At 40.9% G+C, this 15,670-nt stretch overlaps 1 protein-coding gene across 2 annotated transcripts in view; it reads right to left on the bottom strand.

The window, feature by feature from the left end:
• Nucleotides 1–15,670, bottom strand: part of PIK3C2G (phosphatidylinositol-4-phosphate 3-kinase catalytic subunit type 2 gamma) — a 190,691-nt gene that overhangs the window by 7,973 nt on the left and 167,048 nt on the right. For both annotated transcript variants that reach the window (XM_063155658.1, XM_063155659.1), the window contains one exon: nt 14,050–14,144. In XM_063155658.1, the coding sequence (XP_063011728.1) occupies nt 14,050–14,144 (95 nt within the window). The remainder of the gene's footprint in view (nt 1–14,049; nt 14,145–15,670) is intronic.

Here is a 15,670-nt window from a genome sequence, read left to right as displayed (position 1 = left end):
CCATCTCTGTTGATCTAGCACTGTAGTAAAACTTCAATTGAGGATTACAAGTAACAGTAAACTGAGCATCTCTAAAAAATCAGGAGGGAGAATGAAATGCAGCCTGAAGTACCAGTCCAAGCAATGAGGATTACACCTGAGTGCAATCAAGTTCTTAATTTCTCAATTAATAGGTAAACATCAGTGTAACTTGAAGGTCAGCTGGTTTTAGTTGTTTCAGACAAAGAATGGAACCAGGCTGAGGTGACAGGCTCCAAAGCTAACGTGGTCTAACAGGACCTGGGTGTCCAGATGTGATTAACTGAAAAAAAGTAACATAAAATTGTCACTATGCCTTTGAGCTTTGTCATGTTACCCTGCCTTCAGCCAACTAACCTTCCCCTGTCAGCTGATTCCTCCCAAAATGTAAGGAAGGCACTTTGCAGCAGTGTTTTGGGTGTATGAGATGGACTTAAAAATACTTCCCCACTATCCCTCTGAATGTAGATAAATAGGTGTTGAAAGAGGTGAGGGGGAGGAGAGGGTCAAGAGAGGAAATTAAAAGAGAACATTTCAGGGATTCAGATGGGGAAACTCAAGGGGAGAGCTGCTGCTCTGGGATATTTCAGAGCTGAAATAAAGCCACTTTTCATGAATAGTGGCAATCAGCAGTCAGACTGTTAGAGGCAATTTGATGTGCAGCCACTTGAATTCCAAGTACACATCGTAGTTCTGATTGTTGTTTTTTTCTCCCCAACTTTACAGGTGACATTTTCCCCCTTCCTCTTCCCGTGCTGAGGAAAGGCAAACAGGCCACTCCAAACCCCACTGCTGTCCCAATTCTCCATCTGCAGTGGCACTGTTATGCCATCAAACAATCAGGAAAGCTTCAGCTGAGCACTCTCCCAGCCAGATCAGGCGCTGCACTCCAGCTGCCCTCCCCTGCCTCCTGACACACACAATCCATCTAATGAAGGGCTCCAGCTGCTAAAGACTCTGTCCCACCATGCCCTAATCATTCAAAACTCCACATTAAGAGCAGTTTTAAACCAGCCCCAGCCTTACAAGAGCAGAGTATGGGGAGCTCATATGATGAGTTTTTGCTGGTTTCTCTTTTGATTGGCACAAGAGCTGAATTTTTTTTCTTGTGAAGAGCCTACTTAACCACAGGATTTCTTGAGGCGAGACTTGCAGTGGAAAGAGTTGTACTTTGATAAACACTTCCTAGCAGGAGCAAGGAGTGACAGTGGCAGTTTGACTGCAATAGTGCAAAACAAGACTGGCATTACCATGGCAAAAATCTCTTTTAAAATCATTAGTAAGTGGAATTTGAAGTAAACAGTTTTAAGGCAAACTGAAATAGCAGGCAAAAAACCCCCCAAGTTTTGGGCAAACTAATCCTTTTCTGGGGTTTCTGAGTTGAGCACTGAACTATACGAGAATGGTCAATAAAGGAAAAATGGAGAGAAACATCATGAAAAATGGAGGAAACATCATAAATATTTTTCTCACTAAGGATTATGACTTCTGTCATACTACAGTATCACATTTAGTGATCACTTCTAACTCAGACTGCACTGGGTTGTTTATAAATTTAGGTAAACATGAGGAACACCTGACCAAAAGCACAGAATCCCAGATGGGACCCACAGAGATCATCTGGCCAGGCAGGGTCATCCCAGAGCACAGGGCACAGGATTGAGTCCAGATGGTTCTGGAACATCTCCAGGAGGGATTCTCCACACCCTCTCTGGGCAATCTGTTCCATGTGGTCACCCACACAGGAAAGAAATTCTTCCCCATGTTCAGGTGGAATTTCTCTCTTTGCACCAAAGAGGACTTGCTCTGGTGAGCTCATTATAGAAACAGAGGAAGATTTCTAGCAGGGTCATAAGTAGTTCTGAAATCCAGCAAACCCCCTCTTTTTTATTATTGAAGGATTTAAAAAACTGACTTATTTCTGTCCATAGTCCAGGCCAGGGGAAAAAAAAAAAAATAAAATCAAAGGGTACCTTGGGAAAGCCATTTTGCACTTTACTCTGCAAAACCTTTATAGCTTGAATGCACTTGTGATCAAGCAAACAGAAAAAGCTTAAAGTTTTAAATCGAGTTCTATTTGTGTTTAATTCTGTAGTCGTTTTATTAACCCAAAAAGAAAGGATTTTTACTTTCTTCAGAAGAAGTTACTCCCAATTTAAATTACTGTCTTAAATCTTTCATTGTGTTTGCTTGCAAATAAATCCAAGCTATAAAAATCTGTCAGGCTGTAAAGGTATAAAACCAAGCTCCCAACAAAAATGCCATAGGTTCTCTTGGTATGCTTAGGGACAAGAAGCCCACAAAATTCCCCAGTGATTTTAATCTGCCAATAAAAAAATCTGAATTTAGAAGTTGTTTCAAATTGAATTTAGAAACTGAATGTATTTTCTTTCTTCAAGTACAACCAAGTGATGATTGAACTATTTTCTCAGAGAATGAGCAGCCTAGTTGACCTTGATAATGACAGATGTTTCTAAAGGAGCTCAGTTACTATTGCTTGTATTTCTGTTAAAAAAGGATTTTACTCTGGAAATGTTATTTTCTTCTAAAATCAGGCAGAATGAGGGAGAGAAAGTAAAACTCTGAGTTTACTTTTTCCATACCTCTAATTCAATACTGAGAACCTAACATAGGCTAGATCTGTTATAACTGTGTTCAATTTTCCACTCCAGTTTTGTTTTCCAAAACAAGTTGGTATTTGTTTACAGAAACCCACAGAGGTATGTTACATCCTCTATAATTTAATTTTAAATATAGTAGCTCTGGCTGGGAAATAATGGATGAAATTCAATTAATTTTTCCACAAGAATGTATTATCCTAATGACTTTTTCCCCCTGATCGTTATTAATGATCTACAACTCTCCTCACACAAGGATTCTTTTTTAGCATTACTATAGGCATAACTACTGCAAAATTTGTCATATATTCAACTATTCAGTGATTTAGCATCCGATGTGAATATTGATCTATTCTCATTTGATTTTTAAAGTACTCATTTTAAGGATAATTTATTGTAAAACTTTTTAAAACTCACTTTCTAAGTGACATAAAATTTTCTTTTTAGGTGACTTTTACCTCAAATTTAAATCATGTCATCAGTTTCTGTTAGTGCTAGACATGCAGATCACCTTTTGTCCTAGAGAAGAACAGATTGATGGCTCCTGAACATTTGATAGTTCCAGCTGCTGTTCTCTTTTTCCCATTTTTCATTTTCAACAATCTTGACAGTGAAAACTAATGATCAACTAACTTATATTAACTAATGATACCTTTCCTCCTCTATGAATAACTACTTTTATTCCCCCTTAAAAAATTCATTTCCTCAACATTTTTAAATCTGAGTTTCTTCCTTTTCTTCAAAGGAAAAAATATAAAATAAAAAAGTAAAATTAAATAAAATAAATAAAATAGATATCCAGGCATTAGAAAGACTCCCATTTCAGCTCCTGCCCTCAAATAAAAACAATTCATGTTGTCCATTATTTCTCTTAGTCTTCCTATCCTTTACCATCCTTATGTTCTTCTCTTACATACACTGCTGTGAGAATTTATTTACATAGTAAAGAAAGGACTACAAAATATTCCATAATCGTTGATATCAAGACATCCATACACGTTTGAAAAGCAAACCACTATGGTAAGTGGTTAGGAAAAACCTTCAACAAGACAAAATGTCTATATATCATGTGTAGACATTAGGTGGATTTGATTATTATCCAATAAAGGAGGATTAGGAAAAAATCCACAGAAGAAATCATCCTTGCACTGGGGTAACCTCTGTAAATTCCTGGCTGCCTCTGGACTAAACTAAAGCCAGTGAGGAGCTGGAGCAGCCACCAGTGCTGGTGTTTTCCACTGCCCCCAAGCCCCTGGGCCACTCAGCAGAGGAAGGCTCAACCCTGCCTTCCAGAGCTGCAGCTTAGTTAGCAAACACAGCTCTGCCTCAGGAAAAGGAGAACATCCTCCGGGCTACTTCTGAGCTTAAAGAGCTGAGAAATTAGTATCACAAAGCAAGAGGCTCCTTCAAAGGCAGATTAATGATATATACACTTCAGGGGAAAGGGGATTTCTGGGTGAATGGGTGGTTGTGCTGTTGCTACCTGTAGTATTGCACTAATAGGGCACAAAATGGGTAACTAGTTTTTGTTACAAGATCTTTTAAGGTTAAACTGTCTAATTAAGAAATTATACTTAAGTTATTTTCACTTTATAACTAATTACTCAAAGTCTGCAATATTGACTTTTCTGCCTAATTACAAGATATTACTTAAACTTATGAAGAAGAAGGTAAAGAATAAGAACTAGTCTCTGTTTTAAAACTTTCATCTGGCTTCACATATATATTACTATTTTCTAAACCCCCAAACTCTAAGTTTTCTACTTTGTGATATGATATACTTCTAATCAACTACAAACTTGTAATTTCAGTGCTATTAATTAATTTTGAAAGCTTTTTTCATGGCCTCAGGTCAAATTCGGTGCTCTCTTGGGAGGCAGAGACTGTATGCACAGAAAGTCTGAAATTCTCAGCATCTAGAATTCCAACAGCTTCCCAAATCCTGAAGTGGTATCCAAGACTTTCCTTGTTCTTCCTTTGAGCTCTGCATATCCCAAAGCATGAACACCTCTATTCTACCCTGCTACTGAGCTTTTCATTTCCCTCTCACAAAATACCCCCAAATTGCTTTGAAGAAAATGAAAAATAAAATCCCATTTGCAGTAATTAAATAATAATTACAGAAGAAGATATTCCACTCCACCACTGTGGTGCACCCTGCACTCTCTGCTATTGGCAAGACAAAAGAGAAAGGAAACTTGTCAAAAGTGATTGCACAAATATGGTATTTTTTTTCCCCAAACAATCACCTTTTTCACCTAAAATTTGAAAATACTGAACTGTTTTTCTTTAACAGCAGTTTTATTTTATTACATTTTCTGATCCCAGTTTTTTTGGGTTATCCGGATATGTACATAAAGACAAAACATTGCTGCTGCGGAGATCAGTGGCAAGGCAAGCAAAGAAGAAATTGCATTTACCTCAAGTTAATGCAGGCCAATAAAAATATTTTGCTGTCAGGGAAATTCTGGAAAGCATATTTTTTTTTCGAGCAGGCATTTTCTACCTTTTGGAAAGCTGGCAGTGTCCGTGGAGCGAGCCTCCAGATGGCTTTGTCATTTCCCATGCTAAAAATGCAAAGATGCTCTATCCACATTATTGATGTGAATATCCAAATATAGCTTATGTCCAACACCCTCAGCATCCTCATCAACCTGCCTGCAGCAGAGTGGGCAGGACTGGAGCAGCCTGGCTGGAACAGCTGGCTCTGCAGCATTCCTGAGGGGACAGCTGGGCTGGAAAAATGGGGTTAGAGCTGTCCTGAGACACAACATTTCTATAGAGTGAACCAACAACCAACCCCTTCCAAGGTCTCCTGGCTGTCAAATGGGAAGAAAATAACCCTGTCAGGGAGTGAGACCAGCAAGAGATTCACTCTGTCACACTGTGGGCATCTGGTCTGGCCTGGTGAAATTGCCCCCACATTGGTGCCTGGCCCCAGCTGAGATGGAGCCTGCTGCTCGTGCCACCAGCAGTGACAAAAGGTGTGTATGGAGATGGAAACTGGGGGGAAATGGTCCATTCTGGAATGATCAGGTCAGGCAAGATAATTCATGGGATTCAAACCAGCCTGAGCAGGCAGCTGATCCATCACAATGAGATGGAAATGTGATTCCAGCACATCGCACAGGTAAACATCTCAGTTTCAAACTGATCCCAAGGCACAGAGACAGTGCAACTTTCAAAATTAACAGGAATTATTTGTTAAATAGTTTTTAAAAATTAATTGGTGATTTTTTAAATTTAAGGACACAGCTCTGGAAAAAAAATTGGATCCCAAAAGACACAGGGCTTTCTAAGAATTATGAAAATATTTCTGATCTGCTTCAGTCATTTAAGAGGAAAGCCCATCTATCTCTGCTTAAATGAAATAAATAAAATGAAAGTGAGGATACCCTTAAGGTCACACAGGTTTCTCTCCCAAGCCTTTATTTCTATAGAGCTCTGAAACCAGAAAGCTGAAGAAATACTCTGAGATTTATCTATGATGCCCCAATGAAAAAAAATATTTCATTATCCTGATGATCTAAAGGAGATAAGGACAGACACAATCCCAAATGAAATGGGGAAGAATCTGCACAACCACACTTTGTAACTATCACAAAACAGGATCCTGCCTTGTAGAGACCATTGACAGCAGGCAAGTAGGACTAGAATTTCACTTCAGCAAGAAATGGCACAACTTTGCATGTGCTTATTTCTGTTTCTGAACAAGCAACAAAGAAAAAGACATCACAGAATGGGTTGTGGCTGTACCCAACCACTCAGAGCTCAACTCCAGCTCCTGAGTCTGACAAACTTCTGACCCTTCACTGATATTTGGGACTCCATTGCTGTGTGCTCCATGTGGCACCATGTGGGCATAAAAAAGTTACCAAGGCTTAAAAACAGAATATAAAGCAGAAGTGGGAATGTATGGAATAAATGTACAACTCCCAGTAAAAAATCTGAGAGAGAATCACACAGAAGTTGTTTTTTTTCTGAAAGAAAAAGTAGCATGTTCTAGATTTCTGAACTGCATGTTGCATTACTATTTTAAGACTATTTTTATTGGTTTTTTGTTTGTTTGTTTGTTTGTTTGTTTGTTTGTTTTTTAATAGATGAGAGAAATCAAGGGTCAGGTATGCTTTAAAACTGTATTATCCTGTGGATAAGCAATGTTGGTGTAGGGTGTAGAATGCAGAGAGCAGATTTCATGAACAAGTCTCTGAACCTTTTATCTCAGAATTACCACCAAGCCCATATAGAAACTAAATTCCATTGCTTTCAACCCTGTATTACTGCTGTGCTTGGAACACTTAATTTTCAGATGAATATTCAGTCACAGAGTCTGTGACACTGGCTGAGATAAGAATGATCTTGTTTTGACCCTTAGAAACATAGATCCCAGAATTTCTTCTTTTGAATAAAGTACAAAGGAGAACAAATGCTAAAGACAAATCCCCATTTCACTTTCCTTTTGAAATCAGTCAGGATTAAGAGCACTGCTGCCTGTTAGAGGGCATGAAAGGAAATTAGCCTCTGAGAAAAGAAACACAAGCAAAGGCTATTGTTCTGTTCCTATCTTTTTGCCACATACAAATTCTTTTCTCTCCTTGCCTGGGCCCAGAGAGTAAGTGAATATAAAATATGTAAAGAAACAGTGAGATTGTGATCCGTGCCTTCATTCTGCACTGTTTTTCTTCTCAATTTCTTAATTAGTTACTAAAGTCTGTATATGCCTATCTTTAATTTCTCCAACTGTACAATCTCCCTGCACTTTTCTTTCAATTATTCTGCAGCATGCCATCTCCCTGTGTAAGAAAGCATTTCATTATATGAGGCTTGCAATTTCTGCTCCTTAATTAGCTCTCATTACTTCTACTTATGCTCCTGCTCAATGTTCTAAATAATTCCTCCTGAACCTTCCTGTCTTCTCCCTTAAATATTTGCACAATTGACTCGTGTCCTTGTTAGTCTGTTCTTAACTAAGTTTTAGTAACAATAAATCACCCCTGAAGAATCAATCACTCCCCAGCAGCCCTACTGAGAGCTGTTCTTTGAACCTGTATTCTAGTTAAAAAAACATCCTGAGAGAAACAGTTTACCCTCAAACCCTTATAAAGATGAACTGCTTCATTTCTGCCCCATGACACCAGGATCTGGCCTTTCTCATTGGCATCTCTTGTAGCAGCCTCATGTCTCACTGTGGCCTTGTTTTATCTTCACATTACTGTGGGATATAGATCTCTCCCTCCCCGAGGAAATATTTTTCATTTGTCCAAGCTGCTTGTAGGGTTCTGGAAATTACTTTTATTCTCTTGATCTTGCTCTGTCTGCACTATTATTTTTAATGTTTTCTTCATTTGCAACCAGTGGCAAATCTAATTTTTGTTCACCTTCATCTCCCAGATCACTGATAATATTAAACAGAACTCACTGTTGTTTTGTTTTTGATTTTTTTTCCCTTATTCAACACATATCAACTATGTAGGGAATTACTTACTTAAAAATGAGCAGTTAGAATTTAGAGCTGAGGCAGTACTGTGACTGTGACAGATTAAAGGGTTTAACAAGAAATAATAACAGAACTTTCTGTACAACATATTTGTCAAACACCTTTCAAAACAAATATGTTTGAATCCAACAGTAATCCCTGTGCCACAAGAACAGACCTCATCTCTTTCCAATTTAAAGTACTGCTGAGTTGTAGTACCCTTTGTTTAGAGGTGTTCAGCTAATTTTCAGTCTCAAGGAGAACATAGCTTATCTCTGCTAGTTTCCTTCCACTTTAAAATAATTTTATATGAATATAAAATTAAATCCAAATTCTTTATAAGCTAAAGTTAGCACAAGAGCTTTCTTCCCATGGCTTTTTATTTTGTTTTCCTGTGCCAGACTAAGGAGAACTTCATCTGAATGTTACCTCCCTCCATCAGCCAAGCTGCTGATTTAATTCTGTCACTGACACTCTCTGGATAACTTTATTCAGCTCAAAGTCATTTTTGTTCCACTTGTTTTCCATCCCTGCCTTGCCTACCTGTGCACCTCCATTCCAATCCCTGTTGGCTGCAGTAAGGAAAGCAGTACACATTCACAATATTCTGAAAGGATAATGCAGCCTTTTCTTTCACTGCCAGGCACTGCCAGGTACTGTGTTACTGGCAGGCAGTAAATATTTTCCATTTAAATCTATATAATGATAGCCATAAAGTGCAAAAGTTAGTGAGAGGAATGATGGGAACCAACTAAGACTGAACAAAGATCCCCGACCCTTCCCCAGCTCAAGCTGAGAGAAAACCCAGCAAAGGCAGCAGAGCATCCACCTGTGCTGCAGGTGGGAACATCCCCACAGCCCTCTGCTGCAGGCTTGGACCTCATCCCTTTGGATTTGGCAAAGATTGGCTGCTTTTTTGGCAGCCTTTTTGTTTTTGGCTTCTTTTCCTGACTCTCTCGAGGTCAGGATTGAAGGCACTTGAGACAATGGTTTGCATTAAGGCTCAGGTGTTTGTTATTTCTTATCAATTTTACAGTCTTACAGCAGGGAGTTCTGCAGCCTTTCATTAGCAAGGCACAAAATGGCCAACAATCTCTTGTTACAAGGTCTTTTAAGGCTAAACTATCCAATTAAGAAATGGCACCTAAATTATTTTCACTTTTAGCCCAATAACTAATTACTCAAAGCCTCCACTACAGACTTTTCTGTCCAGTTACAAAACACTGCCCAAAGCCATGAAGAAAAGGGTGAAGAAGGTGGTAAAGAACAACCTGTCTCCACCCTAAAACCTCCATCTTGCTTCATATATATTACTATATTCTAAAACCTCAAACTCTAAGTTTCCCACCCTGTGATATCACACTCTTCTAACCAACTCCACACCCATAATCCCAGTGCTATCAATCAATTTTGGAAGCTTCTTCACAGCCTCAGACCAAATGCAGGGCTCTTCTGGGAATCAGAGTCAGCACAGAAAATCTAAAATTCTCAGCATTCACGACTCCAGCAACTGGCTCCCACCTTTTTTCCCCAAAACATTTCAACCACTGCATCTCACAAACATTTTTGGAAGCAATTTGTACACACAGTGGAAAGAGGCTGGATGTCTGTGTAAGCCTAAAGCTGATTGCTAATTTGTCACCCACATATCAGCTATCCCAGAATCATTAATCACCAGGAGTGCTACATGACAGCTTCAGAGCTTTTATAAAAGGAAAGCTGGAAGTACTTTTGCAAAGAACTGTAGGAGTTTATTTTTTCTTCCAGCAAATTTTTCCCCCGTAAAATTGGTTCTGAATTCATCGCCCACGCACGCTTTCCTGAATTCTAGTAACATTTTCCATTTACTGGCAGGAGATTCAGGATGACTTGGCTTTGTTTCTCCTCCCCTCTACCCCTGAGGAGTTACTCTGTCCACGAGAAGTAATGGGCAAAAAATGTTTAGCAGAGAGGATTGGAAGTTTAGCTGCTTATCTTTGAAAACAGGGCACGCCGGAAGCCATGGCAATGAAATCAGTGGCAAAGGCAGGCTTCCTCCTGAGCCAGTGCTGAGCCACTGCTCCCTTTGCTTCTCCATGAAGCAGGCAAGGAGGTGTGTTAGAAACCTTTTCTGGGTGTCAGCAGTGGCTGTTCCTGCTGCCTCTGGGTTTTTTTTTGAGTGGGCAAGCCCACCATTAGGTAGCCTGGCTGTTTCTGGCTGTGTGGAACTAAACCAGCCCACAGCCAGCCCTGTGTGAGACCTGGTGGGCTCTGGATATCTCCCATTCTCTGTGCTGCTTAATAAAAGGGAACAGAACTGCACTTGAACGCTACAAGTTCAAAATCGACATGTATTTCAATAAATCCATCTCCACATTTGCACAAGCCTACATTTCTGAGGTAGAGCAGCATTCCCCCTGTGATCCTGTTCCTGCCTGCTGCTCTTTGGCTGGGTATTGTGCTGCCACAATTGCACTATTCTTGTCCTAAGGTAACAAATCCTTTCAGAGGCCAAAGCAAACCTCCCCTGGGGCTCCTTTATATCGCTCCTGAGACCACTTAATGCACTTTGCCAGGTACTGTGCTATTGTCCTGATGGAATAAGCCTGCCCTGTCTCACCCCTCCACCTGCCACATCCTCCCTGACTCCAGAGGCAAACTCTCCAGGCCTCCAAGGTTTTCACCCCTACACAAATGTTTGCCTCTCCCCCAGCCTCACTTTATTAAGGCAATATTGAGTGTAGTCCAGAAAGTGCCCAGTGTGGCACTGTCTGCACTTGAGAGGAGCAATGCCCAAATAAGCTGAATTCAGGTTATGTAATAGATTGGAAAATTGCATTTTTTGGCATCATGGCTTTTGTATATTTGAAAACTGAATTTAAAGTTATTTGCCTCAGCAATCATGGTGATGCCATTCAAATCCTAAGTAGAAGCAGTGAGCTTACAGAATCTCAGGATTCTGAGCCACCTGACTTACAGAATCTCAGGATTCAAATGAAACTGAATTCCTGAGGCAAATATTGAGACTGAAACATTTTTAGTACCTTATAAATATCTGTTTAACAGAACTTGTCTTCATTGTGCACCCACAGCCTTAAAACTGTAGGCAAACATTGCCAACCAGCCTTACCATCTCTGTGTTCAAACAGTTTCCTTGGCTGCAAGTTTTTCCTTGGTAAAAAAACGCAGCTTTTTCTTCGCAGAAGGTTAGATTAGATTAATGGCCCTTTCCAGGCACAAAATCCATAAGGCTGCTCTCTGCTCTTTGTCTCTGCAGAAATTCTGATAGAGTTTTCTTCAAGCAGGACTGGCTTGTTTTACCCATGACTGAAATGTTGCAGTGGGGAGGCAGAGGACACTCTGAAGCTGCATCAGAGATGAGAGTTGTGCATCTGCAGCAAATCTGGCTCTGTGGATGCCTCAGATCCCAGGGGCCCATGCAGGCACCCACATTAACCACTCCTCACACCAGGGCTCTCTCCACTGCTGCTGCATTTTGCCTCCATCACACCCCATGTGAATGGGCAAATTTCCTTCAGGAGAAATTCCTGCAAAGTTATGGCACTGCAGACCTCTGGCTTCCTCCTCTAAAGAACCTGTGTGACACCTGAGAGTGGCTATAAAAATACCAGCTCCTTAGGGAGCCTCTTTGCATTGTATATCAATATAGGATTTGCACAGCAGGATCTAGGTCTCCTATTAAAACTCCTAGAAATAAACTCACACAAACACTAAATCAAATTTATTTCCATGGATCAAAAGTCTCTATCACAATTCCTGTCAGTTCTGTGAAGCTCCATTTGGGATTAATTTGGCCCACTACAATTATTTTCGCATCTGAACACATCATAAAATCTCTTTAAAGAGATAAATTAAATAGGGAAGAGCAGAACAAAAATTATTTACTATAAATTATGAAATAAAACAAGATAGCAAAGTAATCTCTGCACAGATGAACCACTAAAATATAATTAGTGAGACTCTGCAAAAGACTGACTATACCTGAAATAGCTTTAACATGTCTTGAATAAGATATGATCTTGGCATACTTTTAAAATCCCTGTTCAGCTCAACCAAAAAAAAAAAAAAAAAAAAAGAAGAGGAAAGAGAAGGAAAAAGAAAAGAGAGCACATTAGAAAGATTGATTTATAAGGCTGGGAAGCTGAGAAGATCACTAATGGGATAAAGAACCTTCCTATTAGAAGTTCCTGGTCTGAAGGCAGTGCAGTATCACAGGACCCTGAAGCACAATTTCGTATTTCAGATCAGATGACAAGGGATGGATGGCCAGGTGGAAGGAAGGAATTGGAAGCCCAGAATTTAAAACCATGATTGCCTAAGTTTGGCTGCTATATCAATGACCTTATTCTGGAGTCATGAATCATTGTTAGCCTTGCTGAACAGGACTCCTACCACTTCTCTTCCAACCCACTAAAATGGGTTTGATTTAAATTACCTGATTTAAATTACCTATTTCAAAAGAAACACAGTAACTTCAAGTTGTACTATCCCTTTCCATAATGAAGTGAACTGAGCCCTGGATTTTATGTTTGCACTACAGAGCTATCTGCGCTGTAATTTAATTTAATTAAATGGCTGGAACTGCCTAAGAACACAGTTAGGAGCCTACACACTTAGAGTGATGGAAGCAAGGAGAAAGGAAGACTAATTCCAACACCTGCAAATTGTTTGTGTGCATCTCCACATCACCTGCTTGAAGTCCCAAGTATATCATCAGAATGGCAATCACTTAAATATGCCCCTCCCACCAATTAGAACTTTATGAGAAGCTTATCAAAGTCACTTAGATTTAAAAAGCTCAACAGAAAAAAAATAAAGAAGGTCTTTTGCTACATCCTGAAGATAAAGTTTGTATAAATTGGACCTGTCAGCAGAGGCTGATCTCACCTGTCAAAGTGGCACACAGGACATAGAAAAAAAATCTCAGGACAGAGATGTATTGAATGTTATAGACCAGAATGGAGATGCTTGAATTGCAAATGAGAAGCCAGGGTGGCCAGCAGAGAACAGTCAGAGCTGTGTAAGCCTCGTGTGCCACATACCGCTAATTAAACCATCAGCCTCATTTTATTGCTGGCTGGTGCCCACACAAGCCCCTCAGCTTGGCCCCATTGAGGAAAAGGGACTGCATCCCAGTTTGGGATGGAGGTGGCACAGGGTGTGCACTGAGAGCCCACAACAGCCAATAATAGCCAGACAAATAAAGGCTCCCTTGCCACAGCCATTGCTTGAGACATGAGCCACGGGAATCCAAGGGCACATCCAGGCAGGGAATTCATGATGGAGCACCCCACGCTCCCCAGTGAGAGATCACACTTCACACACAGCCCCAGCTCCACCTCTGAAGCCGCCCTCAGCAGCCAATTCCACCTGCCTTGTGCTGCAGGAGCCCTGCCAGCTTCCCCTGCTGCAGCCTGGCTCCAGGAACCCTCAACATTTCCCTCCCAGCCTCCTGACAGTGCTACAAAGCTGAGCATCGTGCCTCCAAACGACACTGCTCCTTCAAACACAGCTCTGCTCAGCTCTTCCCTCCTCACAGACAGCCAGCCTGGACTGGAAGGAAATGTCTGCATAATCAATACCCAGTGCCAGGCTGACATGCTGCAAAAAGTCCTGCTGCTGCTGCACCGTGCCTTATGTGTGACTGCTATCAAAATGTGCCAGCTGAGAGAGCCAAAACAGAATCAAAATTGGTTCTCTTGGAAAAGGCCATTACCAGCCATTAAGGAAACCCAGCTCCTATATCTGTCTCACACCTGCAACCATACTGAGTGAGCTCAAAGGGAAAAACCAATTGTTAGATCGTGACAGAACGGCACTATCATTGCTTTGAGCTGAAATTAGTTATCCCAGAAAGGCTGCTTGAAGATTAATGTTTTCACAGTGCTCTGCAAATGCAAGGACTTACTGGTTACACATTCTGGTAAAAATACTCACGAGGTTCCTCATGTGTTTCAGCATTATTGTCAGGCAGGTGTTTTCATAGGACATGACCAGTTGTACTCCAGGCTTCTCACCAGCTGACTGAGGACCTAAAAAAGGCCAGATGTGATTTTTAGTTAGCAGCTTACAGGAAATATATCTGTAAAACATTGAAGTACACGTTAGCCAACATATAAAAACCTGCTGTGGGCTTAAATCAGGGATGAAATTAGAAAACATGGATAAGGAGTGTGATGGAAGAAAGTGGTCTGACACGCAGTGCTCTTTTTCTTTCCTGTTTGGTAACTGCCAGTGAGATTTTCTGTTTACTAATTGCCATCAATCTGAAATTCAGTGGGAAATTTATGCTTGAGTGACAAATAATTGGGGCAGTTTTTTTGGCAGTCACTGATGACACTATTCACTATTGTTGCAGTTCTGTCTGCTTAAAAACACTGTAATTTCTTTTTCCCCCAGTTCCCAAGAGAAAGAAGAAAAAAAAGGAAAAAAAGAGCAAGCTTCCTGACCAGTTCCAAACCAAGTTAGAGAAACAACATTAAGTATAAATTCTCCCTTCCTCATTCTGTACTTTATGTGTTCCAGGCTGGTTTTCATGCAACCCATTGCTTCCATAGATTTTTCTACTAAGATGCACTTTAGGAGTCTGATATAATTCCCACTGAAAAAAAGGGCATTTTTCATTTTCCAAGCAAGAAGAATCAGTCTCATATTGTGGAAGAAATGACTAAGCAAATCCTGTTCCACTTTTCAGCTGGAGGCACCGAGCCAGCTGTCTGCACTGCCAAAAGGTGTGTCCTTGAAGCTGGGGAAGTAAAGTAATGTGCTTTACCTGCCCTGCAGAGACAGCAGGGAGGCACAGCAGAGGAAAGATGCCTTTTACCACTGCAAATCAGCTAATGGTGAGCACAACCTCTCCTCAATATCTGTCTGACCTCCTTATTTTTGCAGTGTTTCACCTGAGCAGGGGCTGAAGAGGCATTTTTCACCACCTGGTCACCAAAGACAGCCTGGGTGAGGTTGTCTGGTTTTACTCAGCCAAAAAGGGCTACATTTAATTAGACCAAAGCTGTATTACACTCACTAATTTACCTGAAGAAGCAAGAACTCAATCCTGCTAAGCTTACAATACAATGAGGATGTCTCAGGAGCTGGGCTCTGCTGTCCCACCTCCCCTTTAGAGCTGAGCTGGAGACCTCAGCCAGAGAAATCCTGCTCTCCTTCCTGCACCTTGGGATCTGCCACTGACACTCCAGCCCTGAAGCCACTGCAGGGTGAGATAACAACATGAGACAAGACAATAGAGCGGTGATTAATTCTTTAAATAGAAACACATCTCGTGAGGAGCAGAGGCAGTGAGAAAGGATGATGGGAATGTGAGAACAGCCATCACTCAGTCACACACTGCCACAGGAGGCTTTTGGGAGTCTAAGCTACCTGGGTAGCAGGAGGGACCCTTGTGTCCCTTTCAACCTCAGCAGAGACCTGGCTGATGCCTCAGGTTTAGCTTTTCTATTTTTCAGATTCTGTGCTGCTTTAGTGTGTGGGTCTGAGCTTCACATTCAGTGTTGCTGAGCTCTGTGCACAGAGCAGGGAGACAAAACAATTCCTGCTCCAG

This window comes from Melospiza melodia, chromosome 4 (assembly GCF_035770615.1).
Source record: "Melospiza melodia melodia isolate bMelMel2 chromosome 4, bMelMel2.pri, whole genome shotgun sequence".
Classification (NCBI taxonomy): domain Eukaryota; kingdom Metazoa; phylum Chordata; class Aves; order Passeriformes; family Passerellidae; genus Melospiza; species Melospiza melodia.
Note: the sequence above shows the minus strand (reverse complement) of the source record. Positions and strands in the feature narration are given on the sequence as shown.